At 38.5% G+C, this 17,774-nt stretch overlaps 1 protein-coding gene and 1 non-coding gene across 7 annotated transcripts in view; both read right to left on the reverse strand.

Annotated features, from left to right (window-relative positions):
• The window catches only part of CCDC158 (coiled-coil domain containing 158), a 110,525-nt gene that overhangs the window by 32,828 nt on the left and 59,923 nt on the right, over positions 1–17,774 (reverse strand). For all 6 annotated transcript variants that reach the window (XM_054486017.2, XM_054486018.2, XM_054486014.2 and 3 more), the window contains 6 exons: positions 16,157–16,346; positions 11,421–11,573; positions 9,381–9,493; positions 7,186–7,344; positions 5,785–5,877; positions 5,080–5,205 (listed from right to left, as the gene is read on the reverse strand). In XM_054486017.2, the coding sequence (XP_054341992.1) occupies positions 5,080–5,205; positions 5,785–5,877; positions 7,186–7,344; positions 9,381–9,493; positions 11,421–11,573; positions 16,157–16,346 (834 nt within the window). The remainder of the gene's footprint in view (positions 1–5,079; positions 5,206–5,784; positions 5,878–7,185; positions 7,345–9,380; positions 9,494–11,420; positions 11,574–16,156; positions 16,347–17,774) is intronic.
• On the reverse strand, positions 10,656–10,761 carry LOC129035910 (U6 spliceosomal RNA). The gene has a single exon (XR_008502399.1). It is a non-coding gene; the product is annotated as a U6 spliceosomal RNA (small nuclear RNA).

Consider the following 17,774-nt stretch of genomic DNA (forward strand, 5'->3'; position numbering starts at 1 on the left):
CCAAAAAAGAGCCCATATGGTCAAAACAATCCTAAGCAAAAAGAACAAAGCTGGAGGTATCATGCTACCTGACTTCAAACTATATTACAAGGCTACAGTAACCAAAACAGCATGGTACTGATACCAAAACAGACATATAGACCACTGGAACAGAACAGAGGCTTCAGAAATAATGCCACACATCTACAACCATCTGATCTTTGACAAACCCAACAAAAACAAGCAATGGGGAAAGGATTCCCTATTTAATAAATGGTGTTGGGAAAACTGGTTAGCCATATACAAAAAACTGAAACTGTTTCCTTACACCTTATACAAAAATTAACTCAAGACGGATTAAAGACTTAAACGTAAGACCTAAAACCATAAAAACCCTAGAGGAGAATCTAGGCAATACCATTCAGGACGAAGGCATGGGCAAAGACTTCATGATTAAAACACCAAAAGCAATGACAACAAAAACCAAAATTGACAAATGGGATCTAATTAAACTAAAGAGCTTCTGTACAGCAAAATAAACTAGGCTGACGCAGTGGCTCATGCCTGTAATCCCAGCACTTTGGGAGGCCAAGCTTTGTGGATCACAAGCTCAAGAGATTGAGACCATCCTGGCCAACATGGTGAAACTGTGTTTCTACTAAAAATACAAAAAATAGCTGGGCGTGGTGGCATGTGCCTGTAGTTCCCAGCTACTCAGTAGGCTGAGGCAGGAGAATCACTTGAACCCAGGAGGCGGAGGTTGCAGTGGGCAGAGATCATGTCACTGCACTCTAGCCTGGTGACAGAACAAGGCTCCGTCTCAAAAAAAAAAAAAAAAAAGAAACTATCATCAGAGTGAACAGGCAACATACAGAATGAGAGAAAATTTTTGCAATCTATCTGTCTGACAAAGGGCTAATATCCAGAATCTACAAAAAACTTCAACAAATTTACAAGAAAAAACCAAACAACCCCATCAAAAAGTGGGTGAAGGATATGAACAGACACTTCTCAGAAGAAGATATTTATGCGGCCAACAAACATGAAAAAAAGCTCATCATCACTGGTCATTAGAGAAATGCAAATCAAAACCACAATGAGATACCATCTCATGCCAGTTAGAATGGCGATCTTAAAAAGTCAGGAAACAACAGATACTGGAGAGGATGTAGAGAAATAGGAATGCTTTTACACTGTTGGTGGAAGTGTAAATTAGTTCAACCATTGTGGAAGACAGTGTGGCAATTCCTCAAGGATCTAGAACCAGAAATACCACTTGACCTAGCAATCCCATTACTGGGTATATACCCAAAGGATCATAAATCATTCTGCTATAAAGACACATGCACATGTATGTTTATTGCAGCACTATTCACAATAGCAAAGACTTGGAACCAACCTAAATGCCCAGCAATGATAGACTGGATAATGTGCCTAGATAGACTTTATTCAGTCTATCTAGGCACATGACACATACACACCATGGAATACTATGCAGCCATAAAAAGGATGAGTTTATGTCCTTTGCAGGGACATGAATGAAGCTGGAAACCATCATTCTCAGCAAACTAACACAAGAACAGAAAACCAAACACCGCATGTTCTCACTCATAAGTGGGAGTTGAACAATGGGAACACATGGACACAGGGAGGGGAACATTACACACTAGGGCCTGTCAGGGAGTGAGGGGCTAGGGGAGGGATAGCATTAGGAGAAATACCTAAAGAGATGACGGATTGATGGGTGCAGCAAACCGCCATGGCACATGTATACCTATGTAACAAACCTGCATGTTCTGCACATGTATCCCAGAAGTTAAAGTATAATTTTTAAAAATTAAAAAAAGGAACAAAATCGCCTAGAACCCAAAATTATCTCTGTAATTTTTTCACATACAGTGTCCAGACTCAATTATTTAAAGAGGAGGCAAAGAGACCAAACAGCAAAGTGACTAGAAACCAAGGGAAAAAATCGACACAGGCTCGGAGGGGATTCAAATCATATAATTATTATATGCCAGTTTTTAAAACAGTTATTTTCTTACTCTGTTTGGGTTGTTATAGGAAAATATCTTAGAGTGGGTAATTTATAAACAACAGAAATTTATTGTTCACAGTTTAGGCTGGGAAGTGCAAGATCAAGATGCCAGCAGATTCAGCATTTGGTGAGGAGCTCTTCCTCATAGATGGCACCTTCTATGTGTCCTCACATGGGAGAAGGGGCAAACAAGCTCTCTCAAGCCTCTTTTATAAAAGGGTACTAATGCCGGGCACGGTGGCTCAGGCCTGTAATCCCAGCACTTTGGGAGGCCGAGGTGGGCGGATCCTGAGGTCAGGAGGTCGAGACCATCCTGGCTAACACAGTGAAACCCCGTCTCTACCAAACATACAAAAAAAAAAAAAAATTAGCTGGGCGAGGTGGCAGGCACCTGTAGTCCCAGCTACTCGGGAGGCTGAGGCAGGAGAATGGCGTGAACCTGGAAGGCGGAGCTTGCGGCGAGCCGAGATCGCGCCAGTGCACCCCAGCCTGGGCAACAGAGCAATACTCTGTCTCAAAAAAAAAAAAAGGGGCACTAATACCATTTGTGAGGGCAGAGCCCTTATGACCCAATCACCTCTCATTGGTTCCACCTTGGGGTTTAGGTTTCAACATATGAATCTAAGGGAAAACACAAACATGTGGACCATAACATATACTTAACAATACAAAAAAGTAAAAGATAATATTGAGAATTTCTGTAAAGAACTTGTTAAAAAACATGAATTAAATGGAAATCTAGTACTAAATATCACAATTTCTAAAATGAAGAACTTAATTGATGGGTTTAATAGATTAGACTCAGGTGAAGGGAGAATTAATTATCAGGAAAATAGGCCAGGAAAGCACAGAGAGACAAAAGGATGGGCAAAAGTGTAAAGAATATAAAGACATATAAGGCATGATGAAAAAACAATTAATACATGTGTTAGAGTCCCAGAGGGAAAAAAGAAAATAGAGAAAACAAACTGAGTAGATAAGGGATGAAAATTTTCTCAAATTGATGAAGATTTCAATCCATGCATCAGGAAGACCACTACCCTTAAGAAAGATAGATACAAAGACCAGCACATCTAGGCACATGATAGGCAAACTGTTATACACCAAAACAAAGAGAAAATCTTGAAAACAGTCAGAGAAAAAACTACCTCCAAAACAGCAACAACAAGATTTACAATTGACTTATCAGTGGAAGTAATGGTGACCTGAAGACAATGTTCTACAGTGAATTCATTCATCCATGAGATAAATATTTATTGAATATATGCTAGACACTGTCATAGGTACTTGGCAAACATCAGTGAACAAAACAAAGAATGAATATTATTTTTATTGTGTAAAATTATATAATAAACATTTTTAAGAGAAGGAATTAATTGTATAAAGCATGTCTGACAGTATATTTTAAAAATCTAGTTCATTTTTGCTGTTAGAATTATTATTTAAAAATTAAGTTGAGGCCAAGAGCAGTGGCTCACACCTGTAATCCCAGCACTTTGGGAGGCCAAGGTGGGAGGATTGCTTGAGCCCAGGAGTTTGAGACAAGCCTGGGCAACATAGTGAAACTCTGTTTCTATAAAAAATACAAAAATTAGCCAGGCGTGGTGGCATGCACCTTTAGTACCAGCTACTAGGGAGGCTAAGGTAAGAGGATTGCTTGATCCTGGCTGGTTCAAGCTGCAGTGAGCATGACTGCACCATTGCACTCCAGCCTCAGTGACAGAGCAAGACTCTGTATCAGGAAAAAATAAATAAATAAACAAATAAATACTTAAGTTAAAATTTAAAGTTAAGCTAATGACTAGTACTTTTTCAGTGATGGATGCCATTCTTAATAATCAAGTACAATCTATATAGTAAGCTGCTAGGAAAAATCTAATAGATTTTGGGTAATTAAAAATCACAGAATTTCAGAGCTAATCTTTCTTGGTGACCCTAGAGGTCATCTTGTCCAGACTACTCATTAGAGAGGAAAAGATCAAGGTGCAATATATTTAACTGACTCGCCCAAGGTCACACAAAGAGTTAAAAATATGGTTCCAATGACTCCTGGTCAAATGTTCTTTGTTGTTGTTTGATGTGCAAAATTATTTTTGGAAAGGGGAGGGTAATTTAATTTTTATCAATGGAACATGTACATATTTTTAAAAATAAAATGATTTCGTAACACTTAAAAAGCAGCAGTCTCCTGCCCTTCCCATGTGCATCTCTGAATTTCAGTCTCCAGAGAGAAACATGCTTAACTTCTAACACTAATATTATTATTCTATTGTTTGATAGACTGCTCTTTGTTGTATGATAGCTTATGTTTCAGCGCACACATCTTAAGTGTGTGAGAGGATTCCATTTTAGTCATTTAAACAGTACATAATTTTCATTTAAATGGTACAGGTGAAACAACAGATTACTGGTGATCCTGTTGCCATGTGTAAGATAGGACTTTTAACTAATTTAATTGATTTTCATGTGTGATTTATGGAATGCCTTATTTCTCTACATTTGAATACTGGTTGCAAGGGATTTGTGGTTTCATAAATACATATCTTCAGAGAAAACAAACTTGAATTTTACATTGCACATATTTTTTTCTGAGCATTAAAAGTATAAAAGATTTAACTAAAAAATTTGCAAAGTTTCTAATATTTTAATTAAAGGGAATAAAAGTGTCTTATAATTAATAAAATTATGTTATAAATAAGTTAACAAAGAAACCACATATAGCAAATAATTTTCATTTTGGTAGACTATTAAATATACCACCAACTTGCCTTTGCCTTTTGAAGTGATGTTTATTTTAGCTATCTCACTATTTGCTTTGTAATCTGGAAATTCTTGTGATGGAAATAACCAAAGAATTGAAGATAAGAAAACACCAAATAGTGAAGAAAATATTTTTATTCACCTGGACTCCATTGAATTTATAGGAAAATGTATAAATCTAAAATCTAGTAATTGAAAATGCTATGGATATAGAGATATTATTTTTTAGTGTAATTCTTTCCAATTTAAAATTACTTACATATATGTCATTTGCGTAATGGATCATAAGACTGGTTACTTACATGAGACAGGAAGCTGGCTGTAGACTGCGAAGATGGTACATTAGAATGAGAACGAGTAACAGATGCTGGCTGGAGAAGGCGTGGTTTCAATGAAGAATTTGAGATGTATCCAGGGCCCTGAAGTTCCTGGAAAACAATATAGAGGTAAGCAAAATAACTGCCAGCCTGCAATTATAAAGAATTGTGAAATCGAAATGTATTTTTTGATTTCACAGGCAAAATCCATTATTGAGATTTTAAAATATGTCTGTAGCTTTAAAGTACACTTCTTAAAATAGACATATATTTCGGTGTAAAATGTACGATTTAAAAAAAAACATGTTTTGTCATGTAGATTACATCACTTTTGCTATTCCCCAAACAAGCAAATATATTTGCGCTTAGGGTTTTGTACTCGCTTGACTCCTGAGCAGGAAAACTCTTGCTTTGGGTATTCCCATGCAGGTACTAGTAAACTTCACTAGTACCTTCACTCACCTATTTTAAACTCACCTATTTTAAACTAAGGATAGTGATGCTTCTATTTATTACTATATGAAAAGGATAGGTATAGTATATAACAATGTACAGATCTTATCATTGCTGTTAAGTATCAGGTAATGTTGAAATATACTTGAATGTGTATCTAAGGTACACAAGAAAATATAAAAGCATATCAAAGAAAGGCATTATTTTTGCTTAAACTACTATTTATGATGACCTTACTTTTATATCCAAAGTGTGTTGAAGTTTTAAGCGCACTGATTCTTGCTCCTGACGCTGTATTATATCTTGACATTCTGCAAACTGCAAAGATGCCTACAATGGAGCAATCATAAATGGTTTATCTTCCATTCTTTATGCACTTATATTTTATTAACCTATGAATGTAGAGCTGCCATCTCTTCAAAAAATCTTCCTGCCCTTCTACCAAACTATATTACAATGATCTATTTATCTGCTTTATTCAGTGAACTGTGAGCAACTGGAGGCCATGTTTTTATCCTCTATACCCCCAGCAAATACGTAGCTTTTAGTATGTGAAGGGCAAACAATGAATGAACTAGGATGGAATGAGCAAGCAGCTTTACCAAAGTATAAAAATTTATATTAAAATAACCACAACTGGCTGGGCATGGTGGCTCACACCTGTAATCCCAGCACTTTGGGAGGCCGAGGCGGGCGGATCACGAGGTCAAGAGATGGAGACCATCCATCATGGCCAACATGGTGAAACCCCGCCTCTACTAAAAATACAAAAATTAACTGGGTGTGGTGGTGCACAACTGTAGTCCTAGCTACTCGGGAGGCTGAGGCAGGAGAATCGTTTGAACCCGGGGGGTGGAGGTTGCAGTGAGCCAAGATTGTGCCACTGCACTCCAGCCTGGTGACAGAGCGAGACTCCGTCTCAAAAAAATAGAATAAAATAAAATAAATTAAAAAAAAATAACCACAACTGAAATTCACAGAGTCAATATAGCATGTTTTAAGAAACAAAGGTAGCAGAGGTGAGATCGCAAATTATTGTATCTAATCATAAAGGCACTGTTTTCTTAGCAATCAAGGATGGTTTTGGTACAATTTTAGGCTTCCAGAGTTTCTAGGTGACAGGAAGGGAGATTTATTTCTCTACAATAAACGGCAATGACAAAAAGTATCACTGATCCTTCTCATTCTTTAAGCTATGTTTCCTACATGCACTTTCTGGACCCCACAAAGTGCCAGCCATTAGCATTACTTTATCATTTTATTGACATTATTAAGAGACTGCATTCTACCAAGTACTCAAGTCACTTTTTGGTGGTAAGTCAGGTGCTCATGGAGACCTTTTTAATTATTCTTGTCACTAAGGATATCAGGAACATCTTACATCTTTGATCTTACTGCTCCTGTGACTATGTTAGCCTGAAAAAGAAAACTTGGCAAAAAGTACGCATTATGACTACATTTTAAAATTCAGAAACGCCTTCTCTGTAGGATAGGGTTTTCCTTTGTGCTAGGTGATTGGGATACAACACAAATTGATACATTCAGTTCCTGTCTACATACCTCTTTTGTTCAGAACAATTCTATTTGGTTAATAACTATTTAGTTGATAATTACTTCATATGTTTAGTTAATAATTACCTTATCCAGAGCAACTTCCATATTAGTAACCTTTTCTTTCAAACGGCGTTCCTGAGATCGCAGAACTTCCAACTCCCCAGCCATCTTGTTTTTTTCTGTGGCAACAGTACTCAATTCCTGACTGAGTTTACTTTTCTCTTCTTTCAGAAAATGTTTCTCCTACAATTATATGAGAGAAAAATATCAGAAATAACCTGTTGATGTAGATGCTGAAAGGTAATGGAAATATAAAATTCTTGTTTAAAGGACCCTGAACTAGGTAAGTTTAATTTATATGCCATTTAATTGCTTCTGAGTTGTGGTTGGGAGCTGCTGGGAGTATGTTATTATGTACTCTCTCCTATTTTAATCATTGCTGGTATTATTACTTCTTTCTAGTCTTAATAAATCTTTGATAAAATCTACAAAATATGAAATAACTATATTGTCATAAAAAGACAGTGTTTTAGTGAATTGGGATCAAATAATCGTATATCAAATTTTACTAAAATTTATTTTAAACAACAGAGATTTTTAAAAGATGCATTACTTGAAAGTTTTATGGATTTCTATTTTGTTTCAAGGTGGAATATTGATTTCACAAATTCCTGTTGCAAACCCTGTGACAGAAAAACAAATGGGACATATAGTTCCTGCCCTCAAGTCACTTAACAGCCCAATGATGACAGTGAGCTTACTGATATAATAGTCTCTGCTATTAAACAACATTTCATTAAAATTAGTTCATCCCTCCAAAAAAGCGCCATGGAATATGTATACAAAAATAATAAATGTATAGTTGTCAAGTTAAAATACATCAGTGTGTTGAGTCTATATTTCTTTATGTATTTTTTCATAGTGAAAAACATTTACTGTAAATAAGGTAGAAGGTGTTGCTACTGTAAAATGCAAAAAAGTTCTCCTTTTCTGATTAGATTAGGCAGAAAAGGCTTCAGAAGGAAAGAGGAATTAATTGTATAGGCTTTCTCCTTTTTGTTTGGAGGGAATATCTTAGAACAATGATGAATATTTTCCTTTAGGCAAGGCAGGCATCTTTGTTGACTCCAGGCAGTAACCTCTTAAAGCCATAAGTGCCATCAGGAAGGATAAGCACTGCTTTAGGTTCCCAAAGGCAAAAAAAAAAAAAAAAAAAGGAGAAAGAAAAAAGTGAATTCAGGATAAGAGAAAGGAAGGGAAGAAAAAATTGGAAAGAAGAAATAAGTCTATATGATAAGGGGTATGCACAAATGTAGGTTTATACTTGTTAATATTTAGCTGCAAATACTCTGATTTTGGCAGCTCATCATGGATAGTAAATTAGCAATTACTTTGGTTGCACTTATTTTCTACTTGTCATTTACTTTTTCACCTCTATTATGGTCAGTTCTGTTATAAATCTTCTTCCGAAATAGACACTTTTTCCAAAGTAATGGATATAGCAGAGAATATTTGAGCATTAGGCAAACTTCATGGTTGCTTATTCGTGAATGAATCTCATTCATGAGAACCACTAGGTCAATGCATTAAACTCAACCTAGCTAAACACAGCTGCATAGGAATACACAAGAAGCATACATGCACACTCCTCAAACACCCACCTACCGGCTACCTCAGTTTTACCATGTGTTATGAACCACATCCATCCACATCCGGTGTTACAGGAAACGCTCCTCCTACTCCTCCACAATAACATACAAGCTGCATATATACTTAAGAAAACATCAGGTCATTTTCAAGACAAAGAGCTATACTTATTGTTGTATTTATATATTTCTTAACAATTTAGTATGTGTAAAACTGCTATTGTTTTTATTAGGTTCCTATTATTTTATGTGTCACTAATTAAATTTGTTAGTGTGGTGCTCCTGATCCCATTGTTCCCATAAGCCCTGTGGTTTTTATTACACAATTTTGCATAGCACAGCGATTTTTACGCACATGTATGTCACATTATAATGGAACTCACTGTATTTTGTTTATAATCATTCCTTGCCTCTACCAAGAATGTTCTTTTTCCCATTTCCCACGTTTAAAATAGTAGCTGTCTTTCAACATCCTGCTCAAATGCTTTTCTAGGAACTTTTCCCTTGTTCTCTCACCTAGAAATAAGCTTTCCTTTTCCCCTTGCACTTGCATCTCTGCTTCATCTTATTCTGCCTTGTGGTCTGTCTGCGAGTGAACATGTTGGTTTCCCCACTCTGAGGACAGCAACCCACCTTATTTGCATTTGTCATTGCCTCTTCCAAAAACTGTATCTTGCTCTGAAGGGCATCTATCTGACCTCTTTTGGCTGTGATTTGCTTTTGCATCCCCATTGCCACTTTCATAGCTGGAAAAAAAAAAAAAGAGGCAAACTATGCCTTAGGTTCTTAGGTTTGAGAGACTATGGTAATTTGATGGTTAAACTTTATGAGAAGGTGATAAGTAAGATCCTCCAAGGTATCTGGGCAGTTTCAAGGAAAAGATCATGGACAAATGTCTTCGGTTTTCATAATATTGGAATATAATAACTTTTAACTACTACTAGAGATTTTTAGCTGGGAAACATACATATAATCATGTTTTGTAGGGTTTTTGCCACTGGGATTTCATTGACCATGATACGTTGCCACCTTTCCAGTAATAACAATAACATTGACTAAACTCATACTTACCCATGTAGGGAAATATATAATATATAATATATGTACTTGTGTGTGTGTGTGTGTGTGTGTAGACATGGGGGGTGTCACATAAATAATAATATATATTGTATTATTACTAAAATGATTTTTCCAGAAACTCATACTTAAAATACTGCACGAGACATCTAGTATATCTTTTAAAGGGTCCAGTGATATCACAAACCCTTCAATTTTTATTCTCATGATTGGTGTCATGTGCTTGGAACTCACTACCATCTCAGTAGCCAAACTGCCAGCATAAGCATATCTGATTTTTTTTCTTATAGTCAGCTGAGGAAAAAGGATTGAAAATGCCACAGCTTTGAGTCCAGTCTGGCTATAACTTAGAGGTTAAAAAGAAAAATGAAAATATACCATTCATTACAAACAAGCTATCAGAATGAAAGGTCTGACTTGTCATTAACAAGATGTAGTTCTTCTATCTAAACTGTCAAAACAGGGTCAAACTGACACTGTATATTGATTTATTAATAGGTTAAAAGTCTGACATCATTTGCTCACCACTTTGAAGAATTACGGTCTGATTAAGTGGATCATGGTTGGCCTTGAAAGGTAATTTTCTCAAACGAATGTTTTTTTTTAATTTTAAGCGATTTAATAAATAAAAACAAGAATTTGAATGAGAATACAAGGGTTCTCTAGGTAACTTAATGATTGTAATGTCTCTGGGGTGGTTGTGAAGATGCCCGACAGTGAGGCAGGGTTGCTGTCTGGGGAGCAGGGGCAGCAGACCCCAAAAGACCTCTCGAGTGACTTCTCCAAACCCAACAAGTTTATCTGTGTTAACCAGCAAAGGGCCAAACCACACAAAATATGAAACACATCAAGAATTTGTGGTCATCCTTGCACAGAGACTATGGTAATCTTCTTTATATCGTTCTAATTTTAGTATAAGTGCTGCCAAAGTGAGCACAAAAATAAATCTTCTGACATTAAAAAATATTGAGAAATGGAAAAACATATACTTTAATTAGATAAATATTAATATTTACGGTCAGCTAATATGGTCATGTCCACAATTATATGAATAACATGAACTGGAAGATAACCTTTTTATCTCTCTGCATTAGTATGGGCAGCAAGGTAAAAGAGGAGTAAGTCTAGGTGGTGAGAAGGTCCCCTCACCTAACAATTCAATTTCCAGGATTCCTTCCCATTTTTATCACAGTGAAGGAATCAAGAACTGCCAACTAGCCAGGGACCTACAGTTTATATAGTGTACATGTTGAAAAATAAAGGGTTGAATGGAAATTACTGGTAACTTGTATTTATATCCTTAAAAATAATTACTTGACATTAATAGATACTGAGATCTGTTAGAAATTACTGAAATAGCCACTAGAAAGGAAAGATTCAGATAGTTTAGGGATTAAATTAACTCCATGGCAATTTCCCTAAAAACAATTAACTACTGCTACATACCCTCCATCATTAATACCTACTATTGTATATTTCTCACATCATTTAGCACTGTGAAGAGGTGGTAGGTAACGTATTTGAGTTTGTGTTTTAACAAATTTAGTCCATTAAATTAAAAACAGAAGAAAAAATTTTAAATCAAACAGAGCATACCATGACCATCAGATCCTTCCATTGACTTTAATGTATTTCTTGTCTGTTCTAGTTCAGACTGTGCAGATTTTAATTGCATTTTCAACTTATTTGTAGTCATTTCCATTTCTTCACTTTTGTTTCGGAAATTCCTTTTTAAGACTTCATACTCCTCTATACAATGTGACAATCAATAATAGATGGTTACTTTTTTCTATCCCATTGTTAATTAAGTATATTTTATTTGTAATTAATGATCACAGAATTTTAGAACTGGAAGAGAAGTCATTTAATTACGTCTTCCTTTGTTACAGAAATGAGATGTACATACACAATTCCAGGGATATGACTCTTTCTTTCTAATCTGCTTGGGTGGATCCTATTCCTCCTTTACCCACTTATTACTCATTGTTTTTTCCCAAACATTGTAATTAGTTTGCAGTTATTTCATCTTAAACCTTCTTCTTGGATGACCATGTCCACTAGAGTAGATTTAACCACCATCTGCTGGTAGATGAATCTCCAAGACACTATAAGTAACCTGAGGCTGCCATCTGTCTTATCTGACTTATCTCCAGTATCTGTGAAAATACCTGGCACAAACTCATCATTTGATATACTGCAATACACACGTGCATGCACACACACACACATATTTATTTATATGTATCTATTTATATGATTAGATTTATATAGAAAAAGATCAAAGCTCCAGCTCCATTTGTCCAGACATCTCCATGTAGATGTCCTCGTGCCACCTGAAACCAACTGCCTCACAGTGACTACATCTCATCCTCCAGCCCTGAAGCCTGCCTTTCCTTCTGGTTCCCTCTCCCAGTTGCTGACATTGCTTTTCCAATACCACAAACTAAAATCCTGAAACCTACACTTAATCCCTCCAACCACTAAGTTCTGTTGATTTAACCTCCAAAAATATTCTTTCCTTCCATTCTCACTGCCACTGCCTTAATTCAAGTCCTCATTCTATTTATCTGGGATGACTGCAAAAATCCTCCTTAACTGCTTGGTCTGCCTTTCTTTTCTCTAATCTACTTACTAACACAGTCCATCTAAAATCTGACAAAAAATCTCCTACTTAATATCCTTTGTGGGCTCCACATTACCCGGCTCTACCTATCTATTCTGCCTTATTTCTTAGCCCTCATTCGTTTTACTTTTGCTCCAGCAAATACTTCTGAGGCCACATTTTGATATTTCATGGCTTCATGCATTTGCCCATAATGTTCTCTCTGCCTGGAATGTCCCTTGCACCTCTTTTTCACCTGAATTCCTTTTCCTCTTTCAAACCCAGTACAGACATCACTTCCTATAGGAGGCAAATTCTCTATCCTCTGTGCTATCTTTGTACTCAATACACTTTCACTGTGCCTCACACACTGGTTATTCACCCATTTCTATCTAGGTTTATCTCCCCACTAGACTGTGAGCTTCATTGTGGGGTTTCCAGGTTCTACCACGGTGTCTTGCATAGTAAATGCTCAGTAACTTCTGACTTTATGAAGTACATGATACTTTATACCATACTAATATGGTTTGGCTCTGTGTTCTGACCCAAATCTCATGTCCTATTGTAATTCTTAGTGTTGGAGGAGGGGCTTTGTGGGAGGTGATTGGATCATGGGGAATGATTTCCCCCTTGCTGTTCTTGTGATAGTGTGTGAGTTCTCATGAGATCTGGTTGTTTGAAAGTGTGTAGCACCTCCCTTTTCTCTCTCTCTCTCTCTCTACTGCTACCATGTGAAGATGTGCTTGCTTCCCCTTCACCTTCCACCATGATTATGTTTTCTGAGACCTCCCAGCCATGCTTCCTGTGCAGCCTGCAGAACTGTGAGTCAATTAAACCTCTTTTCTTCACAAATTACTCATTCTCAGGTAGTTCTTTATAGCAATGCAAAAACGAACTAATACAGAAAAATGGTACCAGAGAGGTAGGATACTGCTCTATAGATACCTGAAAATATGAAAGCAGCTTTGCAAGTGGGTAACAGATACAGGTTGTAACAGTTTGGAGAGATCAGAAGAAGACAGGAAGATGTGGGAAAGTTTGGAACTTCCTAGAAACTTGTTAAATTGTTGTGACCAAAATGCTGACAGTGATATGAACAATGAAGTCCAGGCTGAAGAAGTCTCAGATGGAGATGAGGAACTTACTGGGAAATGAAGTAAAGATCATTCTTGCTATGCTTTAGCAAAGAGACTGGCAGCATTGTGCCCCTGCTCTAGGAATCTGTGGAACTTTGAACTTGAGAGAGATGATTTAGGGTATCTGGCAGAAGAAATTTCTAAGCAGCAAAGTGTTCAAGATGTGGCCTGGCTGCTCCTAAAAGCCTATGCTCATTCGCATTAAAAAAGAAATAACCTGAAGCTAGAATTTATATTTAAAAGGGAAGTAGAGCATAAAAGTTTGGAAAATTTGCATCCCAACCATGCAGTTGAAAAGAAAAATCCATTTTCTAGAGAGAAATTTAAGGCTGCAGACATTTGCGTAAGTAAAGAGGAGCCAAATGTTCATAGCAAAGACAATGGGGAAAATGCCTCCAGGTCATTTCAGAGACCTTCTCAGAAGCCACTCCCCTCACTGGCCTGGAGGCCTAGAAGGGAAAAATGGTTTAGTGGGCCAGATCCAGAGCCCTGCTGCACTGTGCAGCCTTGGGACATGATGACCTGCCTTTCAGCTGCTCCAGTTCCAACTGTGGTTAACAGGGGCCAAGGTACAGCTCGGGCTGTTGCTTCAGAGAGTGCAAGCCCCAAGCCTTGGAAGCTTCCATGTGGTGTTGGGGCTGTGGGTGCACAGAGAGCAAGAGTTGAGGCTTGGGAGCCTCCACCTAGATTTCAGAGAATATATGGAAATGCCTGGATGTCCAGGCAGAAGTCTGCTGCAGGAGCAGAGCCCTCATGGAGAACCTCTACTAGGGTAGTGCAGAGGGGAAATGTGGGGTTGGGGCCCCCATACAAAGTCTGCACTGGAGCACTGCCCAGTGGAGCTGTGAGAAGAGGGCCACTGTCCTCCAGACCCCAGAATGGTAGATCCACTGACAGCTTGCACTGTGTGCCTGGAAAAGTCATAGGCACTCAGTGCCAGCCCATGAAAGCAGCCATGGGGGCTGTACCCTGCAGAGTCACAGAGGCAGAGCTGCCCAAGGTTTTGGAAGCCCATCCCTTACATCAGCATACCCTGAATGTGAGACATGGAGTCAAAGGAGATTATTTCAAAGCTTAGAAATTTAATGACTGCCCTGCTGGGTTTCAGACTTGCATGGGCCCTGTAGCCCCTTTGTTTTGGCCAATTTATCTCTTTTGGAACAGGAACATCTACCCAATGCCTGTGCCCTCAATGTATCTTGGAAGTAACTAACTTGTTTTTTATTTTACAGGCTCATAGGTAGAAGTGATTTGCCTTGTCTCAGATGAGACTTTGGACTTGGACTTTTGAGTTAATGCTGGAATGAGTTAAGACTTTGGGGGACTATTGGGAAGGCATGATTGTGTTTTGAAATGTAAGAAGGACATAAGATTTGGGAGGGCCCAGGGGCAGAATATGGTTTGGCTTGGTGTCCCGACTTAAATCTCATGTCCTGTTGTAATTCCCAGTGTTGGAGGAGGGGCCTTGTGGAAGGTGACTGGATCATGGGGGCGGATTTCCCCTTTGCTGTTCTCATGACAGTGAGTGAGTTCTCATGCGATCTGGTTGTTTCAAAGTGTGTAGCACCTCCCCCTTTGTGTGCTCTCTCTCTCTCTGTCTCTCTCTCTCCTGCTGCCATGTGAATATGTGCTTGCTTCTCCTTCATCTTCCACGATTTTAAGTTTCCTGAGGCCTCCAAGCCATGCTTCCTGTACAACCTGCAGAACTGTAAGTCAATTAAACCTCTTTTCTTTATCAATTACCCAGTCTGGGCTGGGTGGGGTGGCTCATGCCTTTAATCCCAGCACTTTGGGAGGCTGAGGCAGGTGGATCAAGAGGTCAGGAGATCGAGACCATCCTGGCTAACACAGTGAAACCCTATCTCTACTGAAAATACAAAAAATTAGCCAGGCATGGTGGTGGGTGCCTGTAGTCCCAGCTACTTGGGAGGCTGAGGCAGGAGAATGGCATGAACCCAGGAGTTGGAGCTTGCAGTGAGCTGAGATCACGCCACTGCACTCCAACCTGGTGGACAGAGTGAGACTCTGTCTCAAAGAAAATAAGTAAAATAAATTACCCAGTCTGAGGTAGCTCTTTACAGCAACGCAAGAAGGGACTAATACACATACCAACCATAAACTGGAGTGTTTCACTGTTTAATGTAAGGCCATGGATTTTTCCTTTCAATAAATTCACATGTCTATTTTCACATGTCACTTCATTAGTAAACTTCTAATCAAGCTATTTGACTCAAAGGACTCAAAGTTTCCACTTTCATAAACACAAAACTGTGCAGACAATGTGATTTATGTGAACACCTGTTTTCCTTTTGGAAGCCTGGACTCTGGATACCTCACACTTCTCTTGGAAATTCAGTACAGAATTTCCAGTACACTGAGGGCCGACTAAAGTTAAGGTCAGTAAGTGTAAGATGTGGGAACTCTTCATGAGAACTATGAGATTTCATGCTATGAATAACTCCATGGGGGCAGCATAACTATTCATGTTTGTCATGTGAGTGAGACACCCTTCTTTTGCAATTGTGCTAGGGTCTACATTGGCTTCACTGCTAAGACTCTTATTTTTTAGTAGGATTTGCACTGAAGCAACATACCTGAAAGATTGTTTAATTCATTCCTACTTGTTTTCACCTCATTTAATAATTGATCTCTCTCTTGTTTGATGTCCTTCACTGCACGGAGCCGCTCAGAGCCTGCATTCACCAGCTTCACCTTTTCCAGCTCCAAGTCACTCACTCTGGCCTCAAGCTCCCGGATCTTTGCATCTTTTTTATCTTTTAAAATCTAAATATATGGATAAATACAAAGGATAGATATAGAAGTAAAAAATATGTGCATGTATAGTTATAACTGATAGCTGCTAACACAGTCCTAAAATCTGACAACAGTCTCCTCCTTAATATCCTTTTCTGCCTCTTATCTGTATTCCATCTATATTTATTATCTTTTCATTACTTCTCAGGACACTAAATTTGTATTTTATTATAAAGCATCAATGGAAAGTGGGAAAATATTTCACTTTCTTTTGACCTTAGATGTCAATTCCTAGTATTGCTTGCAACAACCCTTCATTATTCCTATTCTATCTCCATTCATTCAAAAAATACATATTAAGAACCTTCTTTGTGGCAGGAACTATTTTACATGCAAGGGATATAGAAGCAGGGCTATGACGAGGGTAATGCAAGTGAAGCAGCTAGGTGAGGGCCTCCAACCTAGGCAACTCACTTACCTCACCCTAGTCCTGGCCCTGGATAGCAATAAACAAAACAATGTCTTTGTCTTCATGTCCTCCTCTAGTAAGAAGAGAAGAAAACAAATATTTAATATGTCAGGTAAGAGGAGTGGCAAGAATAATAATAAAAGCAGGTGAGGGGTACAGAATGAATGCAAGAGAGGGCTTGCTACTTGAGGTAAGCTGGTGTGCAGAAAGAGTTCACATAGCAGGTTTGGGTGCTCTCCTCAGAAAGGCCAGCTTACAAGGTTGGCCCTTGACTGTCGTCTGGGAACTTGGATTTTGGGAGGGTTCCCACCACCCTAATAAGAGTGGCTCAGTGTGCCTAAACTGTTTGTGCAAACAATGTGTTTATGCTGAACCCCTGCTTTCCTTCTGGGAGCCTAGAATCTGGATGCCTGCCAGGTAGAGGGGCCTATGGGACCAATCTCCAATATAAAAACCCGGGCACTGAGGCTTTAATGAGCTTCTCTGGCTAGCAACACTTGACAGGTGTTGTCAGTGTCTTGCTGGGGCAGGCGGTGGAGTAGGAAGTAAGCATGTCCTGCATAACTCTACTAAGAGAGGGCTCTTGGAAGCTCATGCCTGGCTTTCTCTGGATTTTGCCCCATGTGCCTTTTCCTTTTGCTGATTTTGCTTTGTATCCTTTCACTGTAATAAATCCTAGCCTTGTATATGATTATATGCTGAGTCTGGTGAGTCCTCCTAGGGAATCATCAAACCTGGGGTCGGTCTTGGGGACCCTGCCACAGTTGGCAAGGAAAGGCTTCTCTGATGATGTAACATATAAGCAGATGCTCCTTATGCTCAAGGAGCATAAGGACAAGCCACGTGGACAGTCTGGGAAGAGCTCTGGGTACAGGTAAAGTGTCTGGGGAACAGCAGGGACATCAGTAGGGCTGGAGGGAAGTGAGCTTGGGGTAAGCAGGAGATGAAGTCAGAGGGGCCAAGGGAATAATCAGATTGCTCAGAGGCAA

Source organism: Pongo pygmaeus, chromosome 3 (assembly GCF_028885625.2).
Source record: "Pongo pygmaeus isolate AG05252 chromosome 3, NHGRI_mPonPyg2-v2.0_pri, whole genome shotgun sequence".
NCBI classification, from domain to species: Eukaryota; Metazoa; Chordata; class Mammalia; order Primates; family Hominidae; genus Pongo; species Pongo pygmaeus.